Source organism: Mesoplodon mirus (assembly GCF_964341445.2).
Source record: "Mesoplodon mirus genome assembly, chromosome: 4".
Lineage (NCBI taxonomy): Eukaryota > Metazoa > Chordata > Mammalia > Artiodactyla > Ziphiidae > Mesoplodon > Mesoplodon mirus.
In genome coordinates this window covers 60,799,531-60,820,713 of record NC_138979.1, presented here as the reverse complement: position 1 = coordinate 60,820,713, position 21,183 = coordinate 60,799,531, and the positions used below count along the sequence as shown (strand labels likewise).

Here is a 21,183-nt window from a genome sequence, read left to right as displayed (position 1 = left end):
AGTCCGCCTGCCGATGCGGGGGACACGGGTTCGTGCCCCGGTCTGGGAGGATCCCACATGCCGCGGAGCGGCTGGGCCCGTGAGCTGTGGCTGCTGGGCCTGCGAGTCCGGAGCCTGTGCTTCGCAGCGGGAGAGGCCACAACAGTGAGAGGCCCACATACCGCAAAAAAAAAATAATAATAAAAAATAAAGGATCCTCAGGTGTTATTCAGACAGACAGAGGATAGAAAAAATGTTATTGTCAGAAGCCACAGTAGATGCAAAGACTGAGTGGGCAAGGGGGAGCATGATGTTTAAGGAAGTTCAGTGGAACAGGGCAAGTTCATAGGGCACTATGGGAAGACAATGAGGATGAAGAGGTAGTCATGGTTCATCCTGCCAGCTCCCTCTTCTAGTTAGTTCCATGCCACCTCAAGGATCATACATGAGTATTCATCCTTAAAAAGGAAGGAAATTTTTACACATGCTATAACATGGATGAACTTTGAGGACATCATGCTAAGTGGCATGAGCCAGTCACAAAAAGACAAATACTGCATGATTCCACTTATGTGAGGTACCTAGAGTAGTCAAATTCATAGAGACAGAATGTAGAATGGTGGTTGCCAGGGGCTTGGGGAGGGAGGGATGGAGAATTATTGTTTAATGGGTATTACATTTCAGTTTTGCAAGATGAAAAGAGTTCTGCACAACAGAAGATTGGCTGCACAAGGATGTAAATGTATTTAAAACCACCGCACTGTATACTTTAAAATGGTTAAGATGGTACTTTTATGAGTATTTTACCACAATTCAAAAAAAGAATATATGAGACTAAGAGTCCTGAGCTGATACTTGACCTTGGCTAGTATTTGACTCCTTTCCCAATGATACTAACATCCCCTCAGTTCTGGAAGCAATAGTAACCATTCCCTTTTAGGCAAGGAAGGCACTAGAATTATAAATGCATCTTCCTTTGTTTTTTTAAAAAAAAGCTCATAAAAACTTTCTGCGTTGGAGAATGAAAGAAAAGAGAGACAGGAAAGAAGAATCAATTACAACTTAACCTAGTAATGAAGACCAGAACTCTGCATTGCCTCTGTGGAAAAGAGATGAAAAACCCTGGGTTTTGGCTACAGATCATAAACTACCTCCTGAGGGTAGTACATATTTATCCCTGAAAAATATTTTTGTCTAAAAGCTTTTCCTTGTGAAAGGAAATTTTACATAAAATAGTAATCTTTAAGTTAACAAATATTCTTATTTTGGGGTGCCATAACTCAGTGGTTCCCAAATCTAGCATCAAGCTGCACATCAGAATTCTCTGAGAAGCCTTAAAAAAATACAGCTCTCTGGCCCCACTCCAAATCTACTGGAGCAGGTTACCCAGCAGTGAACCAAGGACTATCTGTTTTTAAAGCTTCCAAGGATATTTTTATGTGTAGCCTTTTTGGGGAAATCACCAAAGTAAGGACAGTTATGAGAATGGCTGCCTGAGCACATGCTCTTACCTTTCTCCACCCTCTCAAAATCTCTTTGAAATGACTGAACGTAAAAGTATGAAAATATCCTTAGCAATACTAGAAAACCAGGAAGAGTTCCATCAGGAGACCAGAACACTAAGGAATTTCTGGAAGATATAAAGCAGATGGAATCAGTAAAACCTGAAATGAACAGGATCATTGTTAAGTAAATGTTGCCAGCAGAACCTCAGAATATTCCCTAGGATCAGAGGCAGAAAATGTTGCCAGCAGATATGGGTCAGTTGTCCAGTAATTATCGGAGGGTTTGGTAACAATTTGCCAGCCTCTCACCCTCAAAGCAGCTGACTCCTGGATTGTCCCCAGGTTGAAAATGGTGAGAGAAGAAGGGCAGTGGTTTGGGTAAGTGCATCTGGGCCGAGACATAAAAGGAGCACCCATTCCCGGAAGGCAAGTTTCTTGTGGACATCATAAAGGAAAGTCCAACTGGGTGTATATCCTTCCTCCTCCCTCCTATATCCTCTGCAGACAGAGACCTTATAACTTGCATTCACAGGGATATTTCTCACCTATGTTGAGGAAACAAATTCATCCAGATTCTCATTTATAAATAAGAACTGCCATCCAAATAAACATAGAACAAATGAACAAAAGAAAGAAAGCATTTTTGTTTTGTTTAGTTTAAAGAACAAATACAGGTAACAGGGGAAAAAAATAAATTCTAGAATTTAAAAAAAAAAACTTTATCTCATTCATAAAACAAGAATAAGCCATTAGAGAAAAAAATGCAGACTACTTGGAAATTAAGATCATGAGAGCCAAGAAAAACAAAACAAATCAAGCAGACAACAGCACCTCAGAAGAGCTGAATAATGAAATGAACATATCTGAAGAATGAATTAGATATAACCAATCCTCTTGATTAGCCACAGAATATTTCTCTCAGGGTAATCATTATAAAATGTACTTTGGCAGGTCCCTCCAGCATTCCATGAGCTAGAGGAAGACCTGAGGCTAGTACAGGGGTAGGGGAGCAGAAGGGCAAGCATCTCACTGCAGGTGCCCAGAGGGTGGACCTAGTGAGTCCGTCCACTCTGAGCCTTCTGCATCTACTTTGCCGAGGTTGTGCCCTTACCTGGAATGTCCAAGTGCCCTTCACTTTACTAAAGGTAAAGTGAGCTTTAGAGCTCAGCCCAGGGACCATCTCCTTCTAGGAAAGCTTCCTTTACTTCCCTTCCCCACAGTGATTTACATTTTCTAGTATCTCTGCGTATTACCACGACTAAGTTTAACTCACTGTATTATAATTACCTATTCGTGTCTCTGTCTTCCTCACGTTCTGAGGGATATTTTGACCAGAGGCACTGGTTCTATTCAGATACATAGACGTGGATATGTGTCATTCATTCTCTAAATATATCTTGCATGCCTACTAGCAGAACTAAATGCACTGTTCTAATATCTGCAGGAAAACATACAAAAATGGTTCTCTCCACCAAGGCCATGGTCAACGTACCATTAAATATAGGTACCTATTTATCCCAAGTTGAAGCTCTCTGAATGCAGTAGGGTGCCATCACATTTTGGAACTTTCTGAATTTCCACCAGGTAATAGTTTATGCAAATGGACCTCTAAGAATCCAACAACTTGGTCAAAACCAAAAAAGCCCTACTATGTAACAGTCAATACATTTTTGTCACCCCCAAAATGGATATACTGTTGGATATTTTCATTTGCTGGATGATATTTGAGAGTTATCCAGAGAAAGTCCTAAAAGGTACTTTTACCTTTATATACTGCTATTTTTACTCTTCTTGTATGTTATTCCTGGGTCACTGAACTGTAAAATTAGGCAGCTGTATCCTGCCAGGACTATAGCAGGACACTCGGGACATGAGGATACCATAATTATCACTACAAATCATCTACTTTCCCAGCTATCTGAGATATTTATGCCTTAAGTTAAAGCTCATGGAAATGTTTTCAAGGCTTGCACTCTCCTCCCAGATCCAATATATTCTCTATACCATCTCCTGGGCCATAGGCATCAACAGGAACAGAGCAGAAAGTGTACTTGACCTCAGAAGCAGATCACCTGGAAGCACTAGAGGAGGGTAAAGGGCTAAGCCTATGTAGAAACACAAAGAAAGCAATCAGTAAGAAAATGAAAGCCCTGGAACAGCCTTCAACCTAAACTGAAGAGAATATTAAAAGTTTTTCAGAAAACTTTAGAAGAGTAATAAGAGAATAATTATGGGTATTTCCTTTGAAACAACGCCTATATGCAAAATTCACCATCCATACTTAATCTTTACCTTTTAGAGATATAGTACAGGGATGTGGGGTTAACATAGGAAAAAGATGCAAACAGAAAATGTGCAAAAGCTCAACTGGTTTTTCGTAATCAGAAACATAGACCTAGAGCTCAGGAAAAGATGTGCTCTCAACACTTTTATACTTAGTTCTGACCCTCCTATAAAAGTAGGTTCAGAGAACAGTCTTGAAGTGAAACTAAAGAACTGAGGGGCAAAGGGGAAGGAGAAGAAGGAGAGAATTAGGGAAGGGTAGCTACTCCTTCTGCACTGAAAAGTCTGACTGCCCATCTCAGCTCCAGTTCTGAAATCTTCCATATTGACACTGAATGATGTGTCATCACAATAGAAAGGATGATATGCTTCAAATCTTTAGAAAACAAAACTTATACCTTTATATATTCTAATATACAGTCTTCTAGCTGCATTAGTTCTCTAAGTAGGGATACCAAGTTAGAAGTTATGGCCTAATATGCAAGTGGCTTAGTGACAAACATAGCCTGCTATGTCAAAATTGCTTAGTAGCTACACAGATTGTAGATGATAATTTATGAAAGAAATTCTAATTCAACTGACTAGTGCAGTTAAGCGTCAAACAAAGGACAGCAAAATATATGTTGAAATGTCCACGTACATGTTTTACAAAGGAACAACTCTAAAGTATAATTATAAAAAACACATGCTATACTAATTTCATCATTTTAGCATCAGAGTTACTAATATACACAAGAGCTTTGTTTTTCCACAAAGAACTTTGTCACAGACAGCCCTATCATTTTCCAACTTAAAATCTTACATGCCAATAAATTACTCCAAGGTATTTACAATCTTAATTTAAAGCACTAGAACCCAATCAAGTTATTAACAAATGACAAGTTGGGAGTTTCCACTTACGTAGATATATTGTTGAAGCTGAGAAACAGACGTTGGAGGCAGGGCAAATTATCCACATCTCTCTAGAAGGAAACAGAAAGTAAAAATTTACCAGCTGAAAGAAGAAAAATATTAAAAAATGTCTTCTTGCTTAGCTGTTGAAATATATAGTCATTTCTATTTACTGCAACCTTGCTAGACCACTGATTTCTACTGGAGATGGAGCTCCATTCTTCTACACTGCAGATTAAATGGGAGGGTTTCAGTACATCCGCAGAACAAGCTGCACCACTCACAAGGTAAAAAGCACTGAAGAGAACAGAGGGAGATGCTGCTGCTGCTAGCCTCTTCAAGCATGCTTTTGGGAAAGGAGCCAAAATGCTACTTCAGCATTTCAATTGTAGCACAAATACAATATGATCAAACATTTGTTAAGCATCACTTCTAAAAAGAAGCTGCTCCAATGCTTTAAATTTTAAATTTATGCAATCAGCTTTCCAAACAGTACTGAGAATTTCAAAGCTACTTACCTCACTATTCTCAAACCCACAGAAATATACCACTCAGTTACAAATGAACCAGTACACTGACAATTCCCCTGTAACACTAAAAGTAGATCATAATAAGTGACAACAGAGGGCATCGTTAAGGACAAATTCCAATCTAATCAAGAATCAGAGACTCTTACAATTGGAAATCTATGCTGTTCTGTTTAGGTTCAGCACCCCTGAGCAAAACACTGCTGTTTAAACATAGTTACCTTTAGCAAATATTGAAATGTTTGGGCCCAAATGATTTCTTACTAATTTTATTAAGCAAAAAGACACAAACCTTCTGAAAAGTATGACATATTCTGGAATACCAGAATCTTGAGAGGAAGCTTAGTAATTACCTATATTATTCACATGAGAAAAAGTAAACAGTTGAGGTTGTCGCAGGGGCAGCGTGGGAGAGGGGTGGAAAGGTGACCCAGGACACATACTGTCATACATACAGAAGCCAAGAAAGGATAAGATTCCAGTTATCCTGACTTCCAATGCTCTGCTCCTTAAAATACCACACACAGTGCTACTTTCGTATTAAATGTTTTTCATTTTTAAGGGCAATATTGTTTAAAATAATTCCTAGTTATATGAGATTGAATGGTGCTAATAAAAGTATGTACATTTTAAATATTATTGTGACCAATATTTAAACCCAATCAAAACTTGTTTTACTGTTTGCATAAGTCATCATCTTTTTTCCTCCCTCCTTTTCTTCCTCCCTTTTAAAACTACCATTATTTCCAAGACCCAGTAAAAATTTAGGCAATGCATTAAAATTACAGACAAGATTAGCTTTTCCAAAAACAGTTCATTGATTTATTTTTAAAAGGTTGTTATACCAAGAAAACATAATAGTGATAGAATTGTGGCAGAGCCACGTCTCACTGATTTTTGAGAGGACATAGGAGAAATGAATCTGGCTTAAGACATTCTCCCACATAGCTTCCCTTGTGTACCAGTCTTCAACCTTTTCTCAACCCCTTAGACCCTAATCCATGTAAAAGGAATACAACTACCAGTGATCAAAACACTGGCTATGTATACCATTCACTTGGCATTACCATTCTCAGGCCCACCCCTGAAAAGCCTTCCACAGATGTGAGTTAGTGATTTTGAGAGTTTTCCAACCATGGTCAAAGAATAAGTCTTCAGAAAACAGAAAGACAATCAAATTTGTCTCACTGGGTGATAGGCTCTATATATTGGCAAACTTCTTGAATCATCTCCACCAGCTACCTCTCTCTGATATTCCCAGAAATGAGAGTAGAGTGGGGGAGGGGAGGAGAGCTGGATTACCTCTTTTTGTTCCAGGGCCCTAATTTCCAAAGGAAAGGGTAGCTTGCTTCCTATCTGGTCTCTAGAAATTTAGAGTAACAGCCAGATTGAAAGCCTTCTCTGTTTGAGGAATCCCTCTTCTCCTAAATTCTTCCTGGAACCTATGTGAGATATTTCTGGGCATAAACATTGTTTGCTGACATCTAACTGGTTGAAACTGAGAAGCAGTAGCTGGAATCTCCTTTGAATCAAGGCACCTTAAAAAAAAATACACTTGTCTCTTTGAGCCCCAGCCTACCACTTTCAAAGACTACAGACACACAGATACCTTTCAAGACATAATTTTTTTGCTATTAAAATATAAACTCAAATTACATCAGGTATAAATTGTGAGAAAAGGGTTTTTAAGTTTATTTGATTATAGTGTTTTGTACTTATCTTCATTTAAGAAACAAAATTTTACCAGAAATTTTAATCAAATTTTCAAAATTATTAACTCTCATTACCTGATAGAACTATAAAAAATATTCACAAGTTGAAAAACTAAAAATCAGAATTCAACTACACATACCCCAAAAACCATTTTAGTAGATGGCCTTTCCAGAACTTTAAAAAGCAAAATAATTACCCACAGTAAGTTTTGTTGTTCCAAATTTCATTCCTATAAGAAAACTGTAACTTTAATTTTTCTAGCAATTCTAAGATATACTTTGTAATGAATTTCTAGCATTACAATAGACAAAAAGAGAACATCCTATTTATCGTATCAATTATCTATGCATGAGTTATTTACAGAAAAAAAAAAGATTGCTGAAAGCTACTAGAAGATGGTTGCTCTAATATGAGAGTAAACCAAAGATGTAGAAGCATAAGATCCAGGAATTTGATTCACTATTGGAGGGAGGCAAGAGAAATCCAAGGATGTCATCTCCATAGTAGGCCTAAGGGCAACCAGTCTACATTAGAGACAGAGGACAGAAGACTCCAGAAGGGGTATCTTTGAAGACAGAAATTGAAACATAGATTACTTGAGATCTTTGCCAATACAGAGAAGAATTTTAGAGTTCTCTTGGGGAGTTTGGACATTAATTAATGGTACTTAAATAGAACCTTCAATTAATGGGAGAAGTGAGACAGTTATTAATGCCAGAGAAAACAAAAGTTCAACATAATGGTCCAATATTCACTTTGAAAAGCTCATCTTGCTGTGCCAGACAATCCTAATCTATTATATCATAAATTCATCAATTTGAAGCCACTGCACTGAAAGACCCACCTTAAACCAGACCCCCAAGAAATCTCAAAAATAAATATCTTGCCTTAGCCCTTAAAGACATGACTAAGACTATGTCAGGGAAATGTGCTCTTCTTGCCAATAAGTAATAATCTCAGTTTTTTTTTATCAGCAGGTTATTCTGGTGCCACTTTGGGGAAGCCAGCACTCAACAATCTGCTTATCAAAAATATATATAATTATTTTGGAATAATGGGGAAAGGAGAAATAAGGGGTTAAAGATAATTTAAGAAAGCTGAATCCTCATAACTTTGAGAAAAAGTCAGCACATTTATTTCACTGTCAAGTGTCAAACACTACCAGAAATTCTTTGCTGGAGGTAACTATTTCACAGGCAGTGAAACTATTGCAAAGAGGCAATAACATACCTAAGATAAGAAAAAGAAGATGAAATAAAATATTTACATATAGGGGAATATTTATAGCTCCTCTGTTAACCTTCTCTTAGTGTCAAATTTATTATATTTAACAAAACACGATTCCAGAATCACATTCAAAATGTTTTAAAGTAAGACTCAAAACCATTTTATATATTTAAAAATATAATCCTTTAAAAATAGACCTTAAAAATTACTTACTACAAGATTATGAGAGGATTATAATTCTTTATTTTTCAAAAGAATAATGACCTGCTGTTTTAAAAACATGCTTGTCCTACTCAACTCAGAGAGTTTTCCATATTCCTAAACTTCACAAAAGAACTAAATGATTCAGCAATCTGACTATTTGTAGAACATCTATTACTGGAGCTATTTTTAGAGCAGCCTCCTGAAGAGGAATAAGGAAGAAGAAAAGTGAAGAGATAGAGGCTTTGGCATGCATCAAGGAGCACAAAGATGACTATAATAAAACCACGGCTACTCTCATTTTGTTATCTATTCTGTTATACCAAAAAGTCAGAGTTAAAATATGTATGGGTAATTATTTTAATTTTGAGAAGTAAACACAGATTTATTAACAAAGCACTGAATAAGTTTGAAAAAAAACAAAGAAAAAAGTATTCTTTTCTATAAAAAGCTTTATAAAATTAATTCCAAAATAACTACTTGCTATAGCCATCACTTTGTAACACAGACACATATTATATGAGGAATAATATGTGTAAGCCGTCATATCAACAACTCATCATACTTTTTTTTTTTTTTTTTTTTTTTTTGCGGTACGCGGGCCTCTCACTGTTGTGGCCTCTCCCGTTGTGGAGCACAGGCTCCGGACACACAGGCTCCGCGGCCATGGCTCACGGGCCCAGCCGCTCCACGGCATGTGGGATCTTCCCAGACTGGGGCACGAACCCGTGTCCCCTGCATCGGCAGGCGGACTCTCAACCACTACGCCACCAGGGAAGCCCTACTCATCATACTTTTATTTGCCATGAAAAAAGTCCATTATCTGCCTCTATTATCCAAAGGCATTAATATGTGTATCTACTTTTTATATTTATTTACTACTCATTACATGACAATGGATATCAGTCAATCTAGCTGCAAGCTACTCTTTCAGTCTGATTTTCTTCTATACACTGTTGTAATTCCCCCCATATAAAAAGGAAATAAAAACCAGATTAATAAACATGCACTGATGCTCTAAGAGATTTCCAGTCTTTATAATCTAAGGGAGCTAGATATAACAGCTATGAGGAAAAATAGAAAAAGTCTCAATTTCAAAATCATAGGCCTTTCCACATCTGAATTTGTAGTTCAAATTTACATCACATGCATGATTTAACAAGACTCCTCATAAAAAGGGTCCCCAGCATTCTCGCCCCCACCACTCCTGGCAAAACTCACTGGAAAGACACAAACTCAATTCAGACTTTATGGCATTTGGATGATCCCAAATGATCAAGTTATGGGAAAAAAATTACTGTGAGCAAGAGTAAGCATAAATTTTAGGCAACAAATGTAGAATTACCAAAAACTTAAGAAAATATAATAACTTGATAAAGACTATGGAATATCTATGTTTAAAATTATTAGAGAAATAAATGAATCAAAACATGAGGGAAAAAAGATGCTATAAATAAAGGTATCTGGGCATTTATTTTTCTTAAATCCATGCAGAACTTCTAGAAACAAAAAATTATGGTCATTATTAAAAACTCATGGATGGACTGAAAATCAGATTAGACAAAACTGAGGAGAAAGTTAGTGAACTGAAAGATAGCATTAAAGAAGTAAAACTCATGCAGAAATGTAGCAGAGAAAAATAAGAATGATGGAAATTTTAAGAAACAAAACTAGAACAAGAAGGTCCATACCATGTCTAGCAGGTGTGTAAGAAGTAGAAAAAGAGAAAGTGGGAGAAGGCAATATCTGAAAATATAAAGGCTCAGAATGTTCCCATAATTAGTGAAAGAAATGAATCTGAAGATTCATAAAACACAAATATCAGGTATGCTAATAAAATTACCGTATTTAATCAAATCTAAGATACCATCTCACAATTATTTTATGTAACACTGGTGAAAATAAACTTATGATTAACCAATAATAAAATATCACTTTGAATTTTTATTTCATTATTACTGAAAGAGCTCTTTTAGATTTACTTAACCATACTTTTAACCAAATATCATTCTTATTCACACATAAAATCTAAGCAAATTAAATTCATTAAATTAATGATCTCCCCAAATATCTCCATGTATTATAAAGCTAGAGTTATTAGACAGTATAGTCTTGGCATAATGGTAGACAAATAGATGTAACAGAATAGAAGGTTCAGAAAAAGACATTTGATTATAACTCAATTTTGAAAAAGAAACCAATTTAATTCAATGGGGAAAGCAAGGTCTTTTGAATAAAAGGCAATGGAGCAAATAGACATCCCTATTTGGGAAAAATGAATCATGACCTCTACATCTCACACCATACACAAAATATAATTAAAGGTGGATGACAGACATAAAATGAAGGCAAAACTATAAGTCTTCTGGAGAAAAACAGAGGACAACATATTTACGATATTGGGATAAGCAAAGACCTTTTAGACAAGACAAAAAAGGCACTAATGATAAATGGGCAAAAGATTTGAACTGATACTTCACAAAGGGATATGCCAGGATGGCCAATAAGTAATTGGAGAGATGCTCAATATCATTAGTCACTAAGTAACTGCAAATTAAAACTACAATGAAAATCATAGTATCACTAAACTTATAAAGACTGTCAATGTCAAATGTTGGCAAGGATGTGAAGCAATTAGAATTCTCACTTATTGCTGGTGGGAGTGTAAAATGGTATAATCACCTTATAAAACTGTTTAGCAGTCTCTAATAAATTTAGACACCCACCTACCTCATGGCTCAGTAATGATACACCTACATATTTATGTAAGAGAAATAAGAGTATATGTCCACCAAAGTAAGTATATAAATAAAAGACCACAAGAATATTCATAGCAGCTTTATTTGTAAGAGCCCAAAACTGGAAATACCGAAGATGCTTGTGAGCAGAAGAATGAAAATGCAAACTGTATTTACACAATAATTACACTCAACAAGTAAAAAGAACTACTGATACACACAGCAAAATGGAGGAATATCAAAACATTATGTTTAGTACACAAAAGTGTACATACTTTATATTTATATATATATATATATATATATATATATATATATATATATATATAAAATAAAAATTTCAAAAACAAGCAAAATTAATCCATAGGGATAAAAGTCAGGAAACCTCTGGGGCAGGGAAAGGCATTGATTGGAAAGGGGCAAAAGAAACTTTCTGGAGTGATAGAAATGTTTTCTCTCTTAACCTGGGTGGTAGGCAAATGAAAGTACACTTATATAAAAAAATTATTTTTTTAACTGTACAGTTAAGATTTGTGTATTTTACTGTATCTAATTATACTTCAATAAAGTATGGAGGGAAAGTTTTCACATTTAGAGTTCAACTTCTGAATCCCTATTTAACTAATAATGTCCATGCTTTTCACACAATATTGTCTTCTGTGCCATCAAGAACATTGGTGATGCAATATATCCTAAAGTGTGCTCTATTATCATCTACAGGATCTTCTTCCAAGCTGCTGACAACCATTCCTATGTTTTGATATTGTTAAGGTAAAGAAACACTAGTGCTATGGTCTGAATGTTTGTGTCTCCTCTGAATTCACATGTTGAAATCCTAACCACCAAGAATGGTGGTATTAGGAGGTACAACCTTTGTGAGGTGTTGAAGTCATGAGGGTGGAGCCCTCATGAATAGGATTAGTGCCTTATAAAAGAGACCCCACAGAGAGCTCTAGCCTCTTCCATCATGTGAGGACACAGAGAGAAAGTGACAGCTATGGACCAGGAAGAAAGCTCTCACCAGAATGTAACCATGCTGGCACCTTGATCTTGGATTTTCTAGACTCCAGAACCGTGAGAAATAAATTTGTGTTGCTTATAAGCTACCCAGTCTGGGCTATCTTGTTATAGCAGCCCAAATGGACTAAGACACAAGCATTAATTATCCATGCAGCTTCCTGTTGCTTTGAAATTTCTTTCACCTATTCCAAGGAGTTTGCTCAATTTCTCCTGCCTTCAGTTATATTGTTTGGCATGTGATAAGCAACTTCTCTGAACCTATCTCAGTAGCAAAATGTAACACAGCTTTGTCAAATGTGGTTATCTTCCTGTTAAAGTATTTGATTGTTAGTTAGCAAAAAATGTGGAATTGCAGTCATTCCTCCAATGTATGTTTCACTAATATTAAATGTAGGTCTTTGCTGTTCTATTTCCATGCCTTTTTGAATAGAGCAATATTTCACTTCAATTCCAAATTATTGTATAATCTTTTAAAATACATTTTGAAGAGTAAACTCGACACATGTAATACCAACAATTGAACTGACAATAATATAAACAGTTATAACCAAGTTCACATATATATAGCAGTGAAATTGCTGCAGCCTGTCCAATAGTGATTTTAAGATGCCATATGTAGATTGTAAGACATATTCAGATTTGAGAGTTGCTGACATACAGAAAAATGCATGTCTCAAATTGGTCAAATATGGTAGTTCCACATCTAAACACATCATAGTGAGTCTGAAGGACTTCAAAAAGAAATCTTATAATCTTAAAATAGAGGAAGAAAAAGACTGCCTACAAAAAATGATAGTAGACAGTTTAATTATAATAATAGAAAGCCAAAGACAATGGAATATGAGCTTCAAACATCTGGGAGAAAAACAACAACAAAAACACCAAACAATTTGGTTTGATTCAACCAAATCAAACAGTCATGAGTAGAAATGAAATAAATTATTAGACAAACAAACTGAGAGAGCTTACTACCACCAGAGCCATAGGAACTTTATCTAAATTATGTATTTGGGGAGGAGTAGTGAACCCAAACAAGCATGTGGATGAATCCAAATAAGCATTGACTGAAAACATAGGAATTAAAATACCTAAATTGGGTAGTAAAAAAATAAAAAGGAAATACTAGACAACAAAAGCATGCCACATGGGAGGACTTTACTGGATTAAATGATTCTAAGGTCCTTATTTGAGAAGAGGGTAGGGATGTGTATTAACACTATAACTTAAGACAAGTGTGTATTTTAAAATAGTAAGACTAACCATTAAAGTGAAGAAGAATAGAGAAAATTCCATCAACTCGAAATAAGACAGAAGAAAAAAAAAACAGCACAGGAAAAGCAGGACAAATAGAAAGTGTGAAATAACATCAAAGTGATAAATGTAAATATATCAGTAATCACAATTAGTAACAGACAAAAGTCTCTGGTCAGAAGACAGATCCTCAGATTGTAAATTTAAAAAGGAGTGTGCAGGGGCTTCCCTGGTGGCGCAGTGGTTGAGAGTCCGCCTGCCGATGCAGGGGACACGGGTTTGTGCCCCAGTCCGGGAAGATCCCACATGCCGCAGAGCGGCTAGGCCCGTGAGCCATGGCCGCTGAGTCTGCGCGTCCAGAGCCTGTGTTCCGCAACGGGAGAGGCCACAACAGTGAGAGGCCCGCGTACCACACACACAAAAAAAGGAGTGTGCATTCTTTATAAGAAAAAGGCTGAAAGTTAAAGAACACTTAATATGATTCACTGAGAAGAACTCAACAACACTACTGTTAATATTCCTGCCCAAAGTACATAACATGAATCTAATCATTAGGAAACAATTAGACAAGTCCAAACTGAGTAACATTCTACAAAATAATAAACTGATATTCTTCAAAAATGTCAATGTCAGGAAATACAAAGAAAGACTCAGGTATCATCCCAGATTAAAGATGACTAGGGAGACATAAAAACTGAATGCAGGGGCTTCCCTGGTGGTGCAGTTGTTGGGAGTCTGCCTGCCAATGCAGGGGACATGGGTTCGTGCCTCAGTCCGGGAAAATCCCACATGCCACAGAGCAGCTGGGCCCATGAGCCATGGCTGCTGAGCCTGCGCGTCCAGAGCCTGTGCTCCACAACGGGAGAGGCCACAACAGTGAGAGGCCTGCGTACCGCAAAAACAACAACAACAACAGAAAAACTGAATGCAATGTATGATCTTGGATTTTCTTTTGCTATAAAGGACACTACTGAGATAATTGGGAAAATCTGAATGGGAACTATAAATTAGATATTAGTATCAGATCAATGTTAATTTCTTGATTTTGATAATTATAAAAAACAACCAAAAGAAAGCTGATATTAACATTAGACTAAATAAATGTTAAGGCAAGAAGTATTGTTAGCTTCATGATATATAACTACATACTTAGAACAGTGCTTGGCATGTAGCCCACGCTGATAAAATACTTACAAAATGAAGGAGTTAGTAGTAAAGGCAGTTAATACGTAATTATAAAAGAAACAATTTACCAGGAAGATACATCAATTTAAATCTTGTAAGCACCTAGAAACATAGCTTTCAATATTGACCACGTACTAGGCAAATATACTGATAGTAAGTATTGACTATAAATAGTAACTGCACACTAGGCAATAAAGCAAACCTTAACAAACCAATTACATATAATCAACATTCACTGGCCACAATGCAATTAAATTAGAAAAGAATGACAAAAAAAGAGTAATAAATCCATACATATCAAAAAGTTTAAATACACTTTTAAATATGCACCTGGATCAAAGAAGAAATAATGGAACTTAGAAAATATTTAGAACTAAATAATAATAAAAATACTAATTTTCAAAACTTCTTTGAAGAAGCTGAAGTGGCAGCTAGAGGGAAATTTATAGCCTTATATGCTTACATCAAAAAATAAAAAAGACTGAAAACCAATGTATCAAATACCTAACACAAAACTTTAGAGAGAAAAATTTTTAATTAAGGAAATAAGAAAGATAACAAAAGTCAATAAAATAATATTTTTAAAAGCTGTAAGAGGGGTTCAAGAAAGCTAAAAGCTGGTTCTTTGAAACTACTAGTAAGATAAACAAACCTCAGACAATACTGATCAAGAAAAAAGAAAGTATAAATAAGCATTATTAGAAGTGACAAGAGGGGGCCTCCCTTCCCTGGTGGCGCAGTGGTTGAGAGTCCGCCTGCCGATGTAGGGGACACGGGTTCGTTCCCCAGTCTGGGAAGATCCCACATGCCGCGGAGCGGCTGGGTCCGTGCGCCATGGCCGCTGAGCCTGCGCATCCGGAGCCTGTGCTCCGCAACGGGAGAGGCCACAGCAGTGAGAAGCCCGCGTACCGCAAAAAAAAAAAAAAAAAAGAAGTGACAAGAGGAACAAGATTATAGATAGAGCAGCCAAAAAATGAAATAAAAAAAGAATTTAGATGAAAAGAAACTACAATGTATCAAAACTGAGGTCCACTATTACACTGAGTCAACAGTTTAAAACTATGCAGACTATTTTACAAGAAAAATTCTACCAAAATATTCAAGGAACAGATCATCTTTATCTCATATAAGCTGAGATTTATACAAAATAGGAAATCAAAATAGGGAATCACAGAATATTAAAATAGGAAGCACTCTTCAACTTATTTTATGAGGCTAGTATGACCTTGATAGCAGAAAAGAACAATAAAAAGAAATTACAGGCCAATATCATTTATTATCATTTATTATCATTATCATTTATTCACAACATTATAGTTGTGAATATTGTGAATCAAATATTAGCAAACAAAAAAGGAATGTGTATGATATATAGCCCATAACATACATAACAACCCAAAATGCTAGAATGACTTATTATTACAAAAATCTTGTAATATAATTTTCAAAATTAAGATTAAAGAAGAATCCATATGATCAGTCTAAGGATTGTAGAAAAATTATTGAATAAAATCCAACAACCACTCATAATATAAACTCTAAGCAAACTAAAAATAGAGGATAATTTCTTCAGACTGATAAATGGCATTTAGCAAACATAGACAGTGATGCATTTCCTTTAAAATCAGGAATAAGGCAAGGATGACCACTTTTGTTTCTTTATTCAACTTTGTACTAGAGGTTAAATAAAACTTCAGTCTAGCTCAGGCAAATAAGTAGAAACCAAATATATAATGGTTAAAGAAAAACTATCATTGTTCGAAAAAAATTATAATTGTCTAACCAGAAAATCTAAGATAATCTACAGACACGTTATTAGAATTGTTAAGTGTCTGAGCAAGGTTTCTGGATTTAAGGTCAATGAACCAAAATCAACTGTGGTTCCATATACTAATAACAGTAAGAAATCTATTTCTGACCAAAAAAACTTATAATGACAACAAAAAAGTATAAGATATATGGAAGATATCTAACAAAAAACAAATAAGTGATCTATGGAGAAAAGCATAAAAATCATCAAATGAGACATATGAATTGAGAAATGTGCTCTAGTCATACTATGCCATTCATATTAATATACCATGTTCACATTATGATAGTGAGCCTGCAATGTCATAAAAACGTCAGCTGTCTTCAATTTAAAAGATAGTCCAATCAAACAGACCAGTAAGGTTATTCGTGAAACTTAACATGCTATTTTTAGAATGTATACAGAAAAAGAAAAGACCAAGATAATTTTTTTTTTTAAAAGGAAGGAAGGCTGTTAAAGGAAGGAAAGGGAAAGGAAGATTGGGGACCTCATTCTACTATCTCTTAGAACATAATAGAAAGTTATAGTTATTACGACAGTGTTATATTGGAACATGGATAGAGACCAAATAAACAGACCAGAGAGGCCAGGCACAGACCCATGCATGTGTGGATATTTAATTTGCTAAAGGAAGATACTGCCAAGGGGAGAGGGAAGAACAATAAGAATTCACTTTTCAATAAAACGTGCTGGGACAATTGGTAATCCATGAGAAAAGAAAAAAAAGAAACTGGATTTCAACTGCACATCACAAGCAAAAGTCAATTCCAAATAGATGAAACACCTCTATGTGAAGAATAACTTTAAAACTCTTGTTAGACAACACAGAAAAATATCTTTATGTCCTCAGCCCATAAGAAGGGATTTTTCAAACAAAAAGAAGAAACAATAAAGGAAACTATTGATGATTTTTTACTTCTGTTTCTGAAAAGACAGCAGAAACAAAAGAAATACTACAGATCAATATGAAAAAGAAAAAACATGTTATTACAGTGGGCAAAGGATAAGGCTATTTGCAGAAGAGGCAATCTCAATATCAAAAATGAAAAAAAGATGAAAGGCATTCAATCTCACTGGAAATTAAAATTAAAATCTCAATATAATATATACAATTTCATAGTTACAAGACTGGCAGAAATGAAAAGGTCTGACAACACCAAGTGTCACTAAGGTTGTGAGGTTAAAGGAACCCTCGGGTAATGCTGATGGGAATGTAATTTGGTACAACCACTTTGAGAAAAACGTGGTGCTAGCTGATAAAATGAAATGATGTGCATAATCCTGGCACCCAGCAATGCTTCTCCCAAGTATCCACCACTGAGCATTATTTTTCAAATGCAGGTTGCAACCAATTTTTCATTCGTCAAGAAATCAATTCAGTAGATTGAGACTAACTTTTTTTGAGACCAACATTTTTTAATGAGATAGAATAGACTAGGATATACGAGAATGGATTGCAGTAAGGGTAGGTATAGTCATGAAATCCTTGTTTCCATTATTTATAATGCACTAATATAAATATGTATTTAATTACTGGGTTTCAATGTAAATTTTATTTATTACCATAGATTATGGCTAAAAAATGTCTGAAAGCCACTGTCCTGGAGAAATTGTTATAATTATGCACAAAAAGACATGTACAAAAATGTTATTTCTTCTTAATGACAAAAAATTAGAAATAATGTCCATGAAGAGAAGAATAAATATTTAGTTACAATCACACAGTGGGATACTGTATAACAATGGAAATTAGTGAACTGGAGCTACAGGTATCAACATAGATAAATCTCAAAGCATAATAAAAGTAACTTACAGAAGATATGTACAGTTTGATGATATCATTTACAGAACACTTAAAAGCATGCAAAATAATTACTTCATTGTTTAGGGGTACATATATGGGATTGTTTAGGGATATATACAGGAAAAGGAAAAAGACATGCATAGGAATAAACACCAAATTCATAACTGTGGTTACCTCTGCAATGGAGGGAGGGAATGTGTTGGAGGAGGGTTACATAGTAGGCCTCAACTATATTTAAAAGGTTTTTATTTATTAAATTCATTGGTGGACATACAAATGTTTGTAATATTATTTCCTATTCTTTGGGAATGTCTGAAATGTTTCATAGTTTTTTAAAAAGGAAAGATACCATATAAACTTAAAAGACATTTGGTTAGAAATTTATAAAATTTCCAAGAAAAAGATTAGTGAATTTAATACAATAAACAATGACTTTTCTATATCGAAAATACCAGTGAAGAAGGTTTCTGATAAGATGGTAAAGTAGGTAATGTCTTTGTTTCATCTCCTTCACAAGATTCAGTGGGTGAAAGAAACAAAAAATACACAAAATGAGTGAATCCATGGAAATGATAATAACAAGAGAGCTATTAATAGATCAACATTTTTTTTTTTTTGATTTTTTTTTTTTTTTGCTGTACGCGGGCCTCTCACTGCTGTGGCCTCTCCCGTCGCGGAGCACAGGCTCCGGACACACAGGCTCCGCGGCCATGGCTCGCGGGCCCAGCCGCTCCGCGGCACGTGGGATCTTCCGGGATCGGGGCACGAACCCGTGTCCCCTGCATCGGCAGGCGGACTCTCAACCACTGCGCCACCAGGGAAGCCCAATAGATCAACATTTTTGATGAATTTCAGGAAGGTGGAAAGCAGATAGGATCTTATTGGAGATAACCCTGAACAGAGAAAACTGCAGCTCAGAACTGGCAGGAGAGATGCTGCACTGCAAATGCAGCAATTCCTTCCAAAAGAATGCCATCTTCCACACTCAAAGTCAGTACATACAAAGAACAGGCGTGGACTATGGGTAACTGTGGCTAATCAAGTAGATGTGTTATTAAAGATCTATCTACTCAACAGTCATTCCTGGAACACCAGCAAACCCAACCCACCCCCAGCCCACTCCCACCCCTGCCATGCACACACGCAACCGGGTACAGAGCAGCTGGCTGAAGAAAACCTCAGCTAGAGCCTCAGGATCTGTTCTCTAACAAAACAGTATCAAGGAGGGATGGACAGCATGGGTATTTTATCTATGGAGATGGTTAATAACTGCTACAGTAGAACCAGAGGGGGAAAAGGAATGGCAATTTCAGCTGGCACAAAAGTTACTGAAGTCCTTCTTACCCACACCCACACATATACACAAAGTAGTTTTTCTTATTTTGGCAGTTACACAGTGAGGCTGCCTATTCCCTTCCACTCACGCTAAAGGGAAGTCTGCCAATGTGTGGGATTCAACAACTTACACAAATCTAGTGATCATTCTAGGGAGAGATTTTATGGTTAAAAAGACCTATTCAGCTGCACAGGAGAGCCAGCCACTCCTTAACATAGTACTTCATTTAAGGATTACCAGCTATTGAGGAAAATCAAAACCATAAGAGAAAAAAAAGCAAAAAGAATTAGTATGATAATTGATCCTGGAAAAAAAAAGAGACAGTTAAAAAAAAAAAAGAATCCTCAGATTTAAAAGTCTCTTGGCTCTTTTAGGAAAAGGATACGTCAAAAAAGAAATAGAGGGCTTCCCTGGTGGCACAGTGGTTGAGAGTCCACCTGCCGATGCAGGGGACACGGGTTTGTGCCCCGGTCCGGGAAGATCTCACATGCCGCAGAGCGGCTAGGCCCGTGAGCCATGGCCGCTGAGCCTGCGCGTCTGGAGCCTGTGCTCCTCAACGGGAGAGGCCACAACAGTGAGAGGCCCACGTACCGCAAAAAAAAAAAAAGAAAAGAAAAAAAAGAAAAAGAAATAGAGCTGGAAAAGTTTCTGATCTTTTCTTACACATATATTAACAATATCCAATCAATTAATATGCATGATACTTATTATCATGATAATTATACCATATGCATAATACTTAATAAATCTTTTTCACTTTTAGAAATTAAGACAATTTCCTTTTCCATAAGATGTTTACTGCTGCCTAATCTATAAACAGTAATGATTAGACATAATACTCAATAGGAAATTCAGTAAGCAAATTCCTGGATGTGTATTATACATTTTCCAAATGAAAGACAAAACAGAGACAGGAATATGCTAAGGCCAATAGATTTTTGTACTCCACTCTACCAAAGCTTTTTGGATTCTTATCATACCCAATGTCCCTAGGACAGATTAAGTCCAGTCTGAACAGTTCTAGAGACTGCAATGTAACAGATTAATATGGGTGTCATTTAAAATAAACAAGCCATTTCCAATATTTAAATCCAATCTGGGGGAAGAGCTGGCAGAATTTAGAGGTTCTGGGATAAATCCATGTCTTAGAGAAGGTTCTGAAATTATCCCAACCTCCTAGAAGATATGACCATTACTTGGCTCAGACTTTCTGGGAAAATTTCAAAATGAAACCAATCTGTAAAATGAGGTCTAGAGATAAGGCATCATCTGTCTCCCAGCTTTTTCCAGTGTATCACTTACAGTACATTTAACTATTTACTAAGGAACTCAATGTCTTGAAAAAGTTAAAAATCAGATCTTACCTTTAAAAGTGCTTAAACAATACCCAAAGAAAACCTAATGTAGTTTTTCTATTGCATGTAAACAAAGGAAACTTGTTAAAAGAACAAGTGTTTTTATAAATCCTCAGATGTCTTCTTGGCCTGTATCATGTCATACAGCTGAAAGTCGTATTTCTAGAGCTCTTCATATATGCACAAGTTCAAAATACCCGAGCATCAAGCTGTTATTTAGTTGCTAAACTTGAATAAAACTATAAATCTAATGAAGTTCATCCTCAGAGTTCCAGAGTAGCCTTTCTATAGTTTTGTCCCCACAATGCCAGCTCTTCCTCCTGCTCATATGCCAGCTTTCTACCATATTTATATCTTT

General features: G+C 36.0%; 1 protein-coding gene across 3 annotated transcripts in view; it reads right to left on the bottom strand.

Annotated features, from left to right (window-relative positions):
* LRRC49 (leucine rich repeat containing 49) overlaps positions 1-21,183 on the bottom strand; it is a 129,927-nt gene that overhangs the window by 77,301 nt on the left and 31,443 nt on the right. For all 3 annotated transcript variants that reach the window (XM_082618513.1, XM_082618511.1, XM_082618512.1), the window contains one exon: positions 4,668-4,729. In XM_082618513.1, the coding sequence (XP_082474639.1) occupies positions 4,668-4,729 (62 nt within the window). The remainder of the gene's footprint in view (positions 1-4,667; positions 4,730-21,183) is intronic.